The sequence below is a fragment of the Triticum dicoccoides genome, chromosome 2B (assembly GCF_002162155.2).
Source record: "Triticum dicoccoides isolate Atlit2015 ecotype Zavitan chromosome 2B, WEW_v2.0, whole genome shotgun sequence".
Classification (NCBI taxonomy): domain Eukaryota; kingdom Viridiplantae; phylum Streptophyta; class Magnoliopsida; order Poales; family Poaceae; genus Triticum; species Triticum dicoccoides.
In genome coordinates, this window is record NC_041383.1 from 354,913,907 (window position 1) to 354,924,619 (window position 10,713).

Below are 10,713 nucleotides of genomic sequence, written 5' to 3' on the forward strand. Positions count from 1 at the left end.
GTTGCTTAATGAGCCTCTTGCTTCATGTGCTTAGTGATATGCTCCAAAACCCTCAACTACTTTCCCACATCCACAAATGACCTAAACCCAAAGCCAAAATCGGTCACACCAATTCTTCCAATCCGGCGCCACCGATTCCAAAAGTCATAGCCACTGCCACAAACCCTAAGCAAATCGGTCTTACCGATAGGGATCTCGGTCTCACTGAGATGGGATTGTAATCTCTCTGTTTCCCTTTGTAACGTTTCGGTCTAACCGAAGTGAGCGATCGGTCCCACCGAGATTGCAATCTAAACTCTCTGTTTCCTTTTTGTAACATTTCGGTCTCACCAAAAAGAGCAAACCGGTCCCACCGAGTTTACCTGACCAACTCTCTGGAAAGCTTATTACCAAATCGGTCTCACCGAGTTTGTGTAATCGGTCTCACCGAGATTACGTTATGCCCTAACCCTAACCAAATCGGTCTCACCGAGATGCATGTCAGTCCCATCGAAAATCACTAACGGTCACTAGGTTTACTAAATCGGTCCGACCGAGTTTAACTATTCGGTCCCACCGAGTTTGGTAAATTGTGTGTAACGGTTAGATTTTGTGTGGAGGCTATATATACCCCTCCACCTCCTCTTCATTCGTGGAGAGAGCCATCAGACTAAACCTACACTTCCAACTTACCATTTCTGAGAGAGAACCACCTACTCATGTGTTGAGGCCAAGATATTCCATTCCTACCATATGAATCTTGATCTCTAGCCTTCCCCAAGTTGCTTTCCACTCAATCCCTCTTTCCACCAGATCCAAATCCTATGAGAGAGAGTTGAGTGTTGGGAAGACTATCATTTGAAGCACAAGAGCAAGGAGTTCATCATCAACGCACCATTTGTTACTTCTTAGAGAGTGGTGTCTCCTAGATTGGCTAGGTGTCACTTGGGAGCCTCCGACAAGATTGTGGAGTTGAACCAAGGAGTTTGTAAGGGCAAGGAGATCGCCTACTTGTGAAGATCTACCGCTAGTGAGGCAAGTCCTTCGTGGGCGACGGCCATGGTGGGATAGACAAGGTTGCTTCTTCGTGGACCCTTCATGAGTGGAGCCCTCCGTGGACTCGCGCAGCCGTTACCCTTCGTGGGTTGAAGTCTCCATCAACGTGGATGTATGATAGCACCACCTATCGGAACCACGCCAAAAACATCCGTGTCTCCAATTGCGTTTGAATCCTCCAAACCCTTTCCTTTACTTTCTTGCAAGTTGCATGCTTTAATTTCCGCTGCCTATACACTCTTTGCATGCTTGCTTGAATTGTGTGATGATTGCTTGACTTGTCCTAAAATAGCTAAAATCTGCCAAACTCTAAAATTGGGAAAAGGCTAAGTTTTTATTGGTCAAGTAGTCTAATCACCCCCCCTTCTAGACATACTTCAAGGTCCTACAACAAGGCCAAAAAAGAATTGCCATTGGTCAAAACAGAATCACAGCCAAAATGCCCGCTCGGCTTATCGTATTAGCAAAAGAAGGAATTACAAAATCTTAGTGCACAAGAGCTGAAAAAGAAGAACATGGCATGGGTTCCCAAGAGGATGAATCAAAAGAAAATTTATGTACATGCTTCTATTGTAACAAGTACAATAAAAGTGAAGAAAGAGAAGGATGGAAGCAACAAACAATTAAGTCGAAGGTGTGCATCACAACATCAAAATCTTCGGTTAGCACATCATCCATTTTCTTCAACCATGCCATTGATGCCTTTGCCATGGAATTCATCCCCAAGTATGATCAATTACCCTCCATGGATTTATTTTGATCCATGGATGCAACATACTTTTCCATATCATGAGAGGGTATTAACAAATCACTATACATTTGGTTAGTTACATTTTTGTTGCTAATACAAAGGGGCCGAAATATTTTATTGTTATTTCATTTGTTTATTTCAGCTATTCATGCTTTGGTGGGTGAATTCTACATGGACCTCATGGTAATGGCCGATATTTATCTATCGCCCTAAGAATATATCTAAGAATGGCCGGTGTGGTATTCTAACATCGTCCTTAGTTTGAGTAGAGTTTGAGATAAGTGCTTGCATAGAAATTTGTTAAATTGATGGCATTGAAGATATAATGCATAGACCAATTCACCAAAACTGCAAAGTGGACTTATGTTTTGATTGGGTGTGGTTTGGCTTATTAGTTTTCAGACTTTACGTAAAGCCAAATCATGGTTGATTTTATTATTGAGCATCGTATTGACATCATTCATAATACCGAATTTAGCTTTATCTCTCTAGTACCATGGTGATTATATATTGATGGTTAAATTTCTAGCAATGGCCAAGGTGTTGGTGTTGTTTATATATCTCCTTATGGTGCTATTCTGTGAAGCCACATGACGCTTAAAATATATATGCACAAATAAACAAAGCCGGGTATGCATTGTTATTTGGATTGGAGTTGTTCCTTGCTGTAGGTGATTTTCATAGTGAGGCTTTCGGTGATTCGTTATTAGTATAGTGCAACAAATATCCAAGGGTTATCAATATTTTGACGAATCGTTTTTAAATTATCTTGAGGTATGTCTAGATGTAAATTTTACCTTGGGTTGCTTTAATATTGCTCATATATCTAGACATGACAATTGAAGAGTAATGAGTTGGCACAGCAAGCATCTGGCTACTATGTGATCATGGTGTATTGCATATATCTATCAATAGCCGATTCTTATTCTTGCCAACGTAGGTAAGACTGAAACAAAACCCACTGCTTCGGCTACTAATGAAAATTTTATGCTGGTGAAAGTAAGGATTCGAGAAAGTTCATTGTTGATTATCTGCAAGATCCAAGCAGAAGGGTGGACAATATGGTTGATGGATGGTTTTGACATGCATATCTATGAAACTTTATTGTCGGATTAATGAAGTTGAGAAAGTGTTACCCAAGCTTGCATCAAAATATTCACACAACCAATGGCCGATATAAACTTATTGTCCTAAGAACATGCAAAATGGCCGATGGAGTGTTAACATCGTCCTTAGAGTAAGCTATGTGCAAGTTATTTTTCGGCACACAAGCTTTGCCGAAAAACAGGGGGCATGTGTTGACACGAGATTTTGGCACGGTCAAAAACTTATTTAAGATTGCCTCAAATGGAGAAATGATCTACATGAAAGAGTTTCATAATGTTGATATAAACATCTTTTAAGTTTGGGCCATCGACGTCCGATTTCATCTCGAAGCCGAAACTACGCTCAAAGTACCAAGATCTTATATTCGAGTACAGTTTGACCGATTAAGCCCCCAAGACGACCTAAAATGGAAAAACTTTCTACACGAATTCTTTTCGTCTTGTCGAAACGGTCGACTTTGATATAAAAAACATTTCAATACGAGATCGTATGCCAAAGTCAGAGCCTTTCGAATGCAGCCCTGCCAGGAGGCTACATATGACGCGCCCCACGAGTCATGATGTCTGTTGGATAGGGCCACCAATCGGCTGTCTTGTGTGAGCAATTTGGCCCTGAAGATGGCTTCGAATCGAAAAACGTTCAACATGAAAGTTGTTCGTCTCGTCGAAACGGTCAAATTTGTTTTTGGGCTCATCTTTTATGCGAGGTTGTTTGTGGCCTGTGGGACCTAAAAACCAAACTGATGTTCCAGACTTATCTAAATCCGAGTTCGGTTAATTTTGAAAAGATTTGGACGTGAGTTGGAGTCATTTTCTTGTACGTGAAGTCCATCCGCCTATTATATACCTAAGAGGTGACGGCCGATTGAACAACACACAATCGAACAAATCATCTCACTTTTTACCTTTACTTTTATCTCTCTCCCTTGTTCTTCCTCGTTCTTCATCTGTTCTTGTTGTTGTAGGGTGGCGATCCACGAGGCCCTAGGGGCGATCAGGTCGACCTAGGGCAGCCCATAGCTGCCGTGCGCCCTGACAGGGTCTCTCCCGGGCATGTGGGGTTTCGGGTCTACAAAAGCATCCGTCGGCAGTCCTGCGTATCGCGCTGCCGGTCGGGTCTCCTTCGACGCGAGCTGTGGTGTATCACCCCCGGCGTCGAGGGTACACGGTGACGTGTTCGTGTGCGAACACAATGCATTTCTGGTATGAAGAGAAACCAAGCATGCCTAGGGCATCCTCTTTGCACTCAAAGCATGGGTCATGCGCGACCACTCCCTCGCGAATACAATTGACACATGCCTTCTCATTCGGAATCGGCGACAAAATTGATGTGGCCTGAAGAGTGCACCATCCTTAAAGTAATCGACATAGAGAAGAGTGTGGCCTTTCTCCCTATTGCGGTTCAAGGCCGGAGCATGGCCGGGGATTGATCCCCTATACCGAGGCCGCTTCCTACTAATGTGTTCATGTACGACCAACGCTGCCACCAGCTCTTCATCATTCGATGAGCAAATGAGGTTGGGGACAACAGGCGACGCCGACGGCCGTAGTTTCTCTCCCACCGCAACAAGGAGAACGCTGGCCAAATGTTTTCGGAAACGCCGGTGCGGAGACAGCTATGACATGGCGTGGTGCTGGTTGGGACGACCCTTGTGTGGAAGACGGCGCGGACGGAAAGGGTGGTGGCGACGACAATGTCGGGGGGCGGAGGAAGGTATAGGAAGAGAAAAGGGGAGGAGGGGTCTGTCTCCCTGACGGGCAGGCCAGGACAGAACAAGGGCGCGCGCCGCTCGCGTCCGCGCATATCCGTTTGGCCGTAAACTCGGTCTAAAATTAGACCAGGAATGAGTCGAAAGTGGACATAAAACGAACGAACGGTCCGTTTGCGGCCGGGCTAGAAAGCCTGCTTTGTAGCTCAAACAGCGGGCGGACCATTTGGGTCGTGCCTTGACGAGGTGGCTCACACGGCGCGATTCCCCCCGCGCCGCGACCCAAACCGAAGCCCCCCCACACGAACGCCACCAGCACGAGACGATACAGACGAGACCAGCAGCTCCATCTCCAGAATTCGTGTGCCTTCTCCCACCACTACGCGGCTCCCGAGGCGACGAATTGGGCCTCTCCTCCTTCTCCCCTTCCGGTCGGCGCCGCTACGTCGATGTGAGCATCCCCGCACCCCGATCTCCCGCTTCCTCTCTCTGTCTCTGCACCTATTTTTCCTTTAGTATTTTTGAAAAAAGAATCGGTCCAAAGATGGCGCTTGGGTGTGTTCCTCTGCGATCGGGAGGTGTGGGAGCGTTCCGTTTGGGGAAAATCGCGCTCTGACGGGTTGCCAGTGGTCCGATTTGGCCGCCGCCAGCTGATCGGGCACCGGAAGGAATGGTGTCAGTTGTGTGTGTGTGCGCGCGTGAGCGCCGGATTTGGGCGACAGAACGGGCTGTTAGTGGAGTTGGGATTTGGGTGGGTTGTACGCATGCTGATTGGGTGCCGGATTGCTGGTGATCTGCTGCTAAAGACGGAATTTTTGTGACTTTTGCCACGTTGGGTGGTTGTGGGCACATTAGTGTATGAAACACTTGTTCCAGATTTCCATTTATGTCTACAAAAATAGTTCTATCTTGTTATGTATGTTGATCAACGATTTCAACTGTGTTTATGCTTGTGCAGATTGGAAGGGGCTCTGACAACTCGAACACCGACTTAAGTTGCATGGGGAGAGGATGCCAGAACTGCGCAGCAGTACTCCCCAAGCACGTCTGAGGTTCAGGAAGCTTGATGATCAACAAGCAGAGCCGGCTGTGAAACCGGTGCCACCTGCTCCACAGAGAGCAGGGAAGAGCGTTCATATACCTGCTGCCAGGGGCAGAAAGGGTGCTCCTTGGAGAAGAGTGGTGCCGGCACCAAGACGTGCAAGAAAGGGGGCGGAAGTTGTTGACTTGGATGCTAACCTGGGTTCTGAACACCTCCCTAAAGCTGTTGCCATACATGCAGTTGTTTGTGAATCCAAGGACCCTGCTTTGAACAAGGTTGTTCAGTGTGTCGGCAATAAAGGTTTGAGAATGGATGGTGAAAGTGCTGAAAAGCTTGTCGGCGCTGAAGACGATTCAAGAATAGCACCAATCCCGGAGAGGGTACTTCTTTTCCATAATTTTTTGTCATGAACCGCCATTTTGCGATCTGACATAGTTTTCAATTGATTTTATAGTTCAATAATTTTAGTGCAATGGTTTTAGCCTTGCTCATGTTCTCTAGGATGTTCATTCTGTTTTAGATTGATCACATAGGGCACAAGCAAAAGGACCTTCATCTTTTGTTAATGTTGCAAAACTAAACATAGGATATCATGCTGTATGTTCGAAGCACAAAACAGGAAAAAAAAATACTCCATTCAATCCAAAATAAGTGTCGCAGTTTTGAACTGGGGTTTGTTGAAAACTGCGTCACTTATTATGGATCCAAGGGAGTATTTCGCTTTGTCCCTCTGTCCTACATAGATTACATCCATTGTTTCATGCCTTATTTGATGCCATCACATTAGGGACTCATTCATCAATTTAGGGGTAGACATTGCTACGATTAAACAGTTTTACCTAAACTGTCAAATATTTCTGTTGTAGATCTAGAAAAAGGTTACCAGTTAGTTAATATGGCCTAGGTAGTTCGAATATAGTTTCACATGGCCCGGAAGTAAACGAACTGCAGAATTACCCTCTTGCATCCGGAATCCAGATCTCTATGCATATAATGACATGCTGCAGCTCAATCCATTGCCTTGTTGCACAACTTTGCATCACTGGAAATTCTGCCCTAGATGATGCTATGAGGGACCAGCAATATCTTATTTGTCAGAGTTGCCAGTCGTGCTACTTGGCAGCATCCCACTTGACAGGTCCGTTATCTTGATCCAATCCAATACACAAAACAGTGAATTATCATGGAAAAACATGCTACTTCTTTAAGTCCTTGTAGTTTGAATATAGTTGCACATGGCCCAGAAGTAGATGAACTGCAGAATTGCCCTCTTACATTGCAATGTAGATCTCTGTGTAATGACAGGCTACAGCTAAGTCCACTGCCTTGTTGCACAATTTCGCATCACTGAAAATTCTGCTCTATATGATGCTACGAGGGCATGCAATGTCTTGTTTGTCGCTTTGTCAGAGTTGTCAGTTGTGCTACTTGGAAGCTCGTAATACCATGTCATTTCTGCAGGTTCACGTAGGTAATTCTCCTGTGTATATAACTGACAGGAAACTAGGTAAAGGTGGCTTTGGTCAAGTGTATGTTGGTAGAAGGGTATCTGGTGGGACTGCCCGCACTGGTCCTGATGCATATGAGGTTTGTTTGCTCTAGAAATGTTTATGCAAAAGGCAGCTTTTTGTCACATTAATCAAAACTACGGATAATAACTATGTAGGTTGCATTGAAGTTTGAGCACCGGAGTAGTAAAGGGTGCAATTTTGCACCCCCATATGAGTGGCAAGTTTATCAGTACGTACTTTGGACAGTCAACTCCTTTTTGTAGTTATGCTATTCTCTTCGTCTCTTGAACTTTCTGATCAGTGAGCATTGGGGTTTTCTGTAACAAGGACTCTCAACGGCTGCTATGGTGTACCGGCAGTCCACTATAAGGGCCGGCAGGGCGACTACTATATCCTTGTGAGTTTATTTAAGTTAATCATCTAGACTGGTAGGCTGTTTTTTCTTTTAAAATTGATTATATTGAAAAAATAACCAGGTAATGGATATCCTTGGTCCCAGTCTTTGGGATGTATGGAATTCGCTGGGACAAGAGTGAGCATCCTCTTGTTCCTTTTGACATTGTATACTTTATTGAAAACAAAGTTCTTCTGTAATCTGTACTAAAAGATTTAACATTTCCAACAGGATGTCTCCACATATGGCTGCTTGCATTGCTGTAGAAGCCATATCAATTCTTGAGAAGTTTCATTCCAAAGGGTAGCTTAAAGTTATCTTCAACCAATGCATCGCTGTTCATTCTTGTTAACACATCCTATTTTTGTTAGGTTTGTTCATGGTGATGTGAAACCAGAGAACTTTCTGCTTGGTCTGCCTGGATCACCTGAGGAGAAGAAGCTTTTCCTTATTGATCTTGGTTTAGGTATTCTATTAATCAATAAATTCTTATATTGGTATAAATTCTATTTCATTGCAATATTTCATGACATAACTCAGGGTCAATAGTCTTCTACTTTTTTTTAAACCAGATTAGTGTATTTTTCTTTGATTACTGATTTGTGTTGATATGGTGATGTCTAAACTGTGCAGCATCAAAGTGGAGAGATTCGTCAGGTCAACATGTTGATTATGATCAAAGGCCTGATATCTTATTTTCCCTATGTTTACTTGTTTTTTCGCCTATGGTACTTCTTTACTTACCCTTTTTTCTTAGTTTTTACTAGGGGGACAATTAGATATGCAAGTGCTCATGCTCATCTAGGTCGTACAGGTAGTAGGAGGGATGATTTAGAGTCATTGGCATACACCCTTATATTTTTGATAAAAGGAAGATTGCCTTGGCAAGGCTACCAGGTAGATTTAATTATACCTATTGCGTTAACTTCACTATATTTTCCAGGTGTTCACTTAGGTCTGTTCCAATGTTATTTTCTTGACATCACAGGGAGATACCAAGAGTTTCCTTGTTTGCAAGAAAAAAATGGTTACCTCTCCGGATATGCTATGCAGTTTCTGCCCACCTCCGTTCAAACAGTTTCTTGAGTCTGTCACAAATATGAAATTTGATGAAGAGCCAAATTACGCCAAACTTATTTCTCTCTTTGAAAGTTTGATTGAATCACCTGCATCAAGGCCCATCAGAATTGATGGGGCCCTTAAGGTCTGTGTTGCTGTACTTTCACTGTCATGTACTCCCTCCTTCCGAAAATACTTGTCATCAAAATGGATAAAAAGGGGTGTATCTAGAACTAAAATAAGTCTAGATACATCTTCTTTTATCCATTTTGATGACAAGTATTTCCGGACGGAGGGAGTATTGGTTAGCTTGCTTCTTCTGTGTCTTGTTATGAACCTTTTCCCCAAATTATAGGTGGGGCAAAAACGTGGAAGGCTACTTGTAAATCATGAAGAAGATGATCAGCCTAAGAAAGTTAGATTAGGGAGCCCAGCATCACAGTGGATTTCAGTTTACAATGCCAGGCGCCCTATGAAGCAGCGGTAATTACATTAATTGATGATTGAAATAAAGTAGATGATACAAATATGATTAATTGACATCATTGGACTTCTGATACCTGTTTTTAATTGGTAATTCCAAAATTCGTTGCCAACCGTGGAGTTAATACAGTCTAGCACGAAGCTCCACGCAAAGATCCAACGGCTAAGCAGTCTACTGATTCTTGGTTAAGTCTCAGTCGACTGAAGTTTAGCAAACCCGTTAATTGTCGTATTACTGCTTCCGATGTTTTTTATGTTCAGTTTAGGCAAGATATTCTTGTTACACCTATTACCCGAGTTTAGACTATCTGTCTGTAGTTAACATGCAACAGCAGGCAAAGTAACCATCTAAGAATTCAAATATCTGTGGCCATGGCCTCCAAGCAACTAGTTTGCACAATTCCTGATATACTGGTAGAGGTATTAACTGTGCTTGTAGTTTCTAGTGATTAAGGCTTTCAGTTTGCGCTTCTTCGTGTACACATATTTCTTTGCGTAGTATCCGTGCCTTTACTTTTTGAAATATATCATTGTCAGGCCCTTTGTTTAACACGTTGGTTTTAAAGTAAATATAATCTGCAATAGTTTGGCAATGTATTAATGGAAATTAAAGCCAATATATGTTGATTCTCTTTGTTAGGTATCATTACAATGTGGCTGACAACAGGCTTCAACAGCATATAGAAAAGGGTAATGAGGATGGTCTATACATCAGTTGTCTGGCTTCTTCAGCAAACCATGGCCGTATGGTGCTTCTCTCCGGGATGGAGTAGTAGATTACATGGCCGTATGGTGCTTCTCTCCGGAATTCAGTACCATAGCTTCTTCTGTTGCTGTGCCAAGCTAACCTTGGAAACTACTTGCAGGATAAATGGGCCAAGAATCTGTACATTGCTTCGATCTGCTATGGGAGAACTGTCAGTTGACCAACGTAACTTCAAGCCCAAGGGAGGGACGTTTAGTACTTTGGCAAATGAGCATCAGTTGATGTGAGATACAAGAGAATTGCCATGATAGGATTCAAAAGCAGAAGTTGATGTGATGGTTAACTCGACCTAATTGTAAAACCGAATGCATGTTGTGGACCTTCTCCATAAGAAGCTAACATAATCCACACGAAATTTGCATTTATAGTTTGATTAGTTTCACCTTTGAGCTGTTGGGCAGTCATAATCTTAGAAAATAGGCAAAGTAATCTCATCTTCTATACTATCTAAATAGATAAACCCTAACTAACCTATTTCTCAAGCATGCTGCCTTTGGGAAATCCCCCACCCTAACATGCAACCATGCATAGGGATTTTCCTATGAGGTTTAAGCTCCTCCTCAGGAAGCTCGGACTATTGTGATGTGGGGTATTGTGTCTAGTTGCTTGATCTTCTGGATGAGTAGAACCCTATGATGTAGGGTGGAATCCTAGTTCATGATCTTTTCAAATTTGCAGAATTTGAAGGGGGAAAGGGGAAGAGCAATAAGAACACAAAGAGGAAATCACTCAAACAAACCCAAATCACACATCCACTAGAATAGCACACATGAGATTCACAAGTATAACATGAACAGTTAAGGAAAAATAGTATAAAGGTAAAGGTTCTTCTCAAATCCAAAGTAAATGAGGTCTTA

The 10,713-nt window shown here is 43.0% G+C and overlaps 1 protein-coding gene across 3 annotated transcripts; it reads left to right on the forward strand.

Moving 5' to 3' along the window:
* Positions 1-4,840: 4,840 nt before the first annotated feature.
* On the forward strand, positions 4,841-10,238 carry LOC119363691 (casein kinase 1-like protein HD16). 3 transcript variants are annotated; one of them, XM_037629053.1, is made up of 14 exons: positions 4,841-5,052; positions 5,560-6,023; positions 7,105-7,230; positions 7,310-7,383; positions 7,482-7,551; positions 7,631-7,686; positions 7,780-7,851; positions 7,920-8,014; positions 8,182-8,230; positions 8,316-8,445; positions 8,537-8,752; positions 8,963-9,090; positions 9,731-9,882; positions 9,957-10,238. In XM_037629053.1, the coding sequence occupies exons 2-13, from the start codon at positions 5,613-5,615 to the stop codon at positions 9,861-9,863; spliced, it is 1,560 nt and encodes a 519-aa protein (XP_037484950.1). In that variant the 5' UTR covers positions 4,841-5,052; positions 5,560-5,612; the 3' UTR covers positions 9,864-9,882; positions 9,957-10,238. The 3 variants fall into 3 exon arrangements, with proteins under 3 accessions (XP_037484950.1, XP_037484948.1, XP_037484951.1); XM_037629051.1 differs by having other exon boundaries at positions 4,842-5,052; positions 9,731-9,877; XM_037629054.1 differs by lacking the exons at positions 4,841-5,052; positions 5,560-6,023 and adding an exon at positions 6,729-6,781 and having other exon boundaries at positions 7,143-7,230; positions 9,731-9,877.
* Positions 10,239-10,713: the final 475 nt, after the last annotated feature.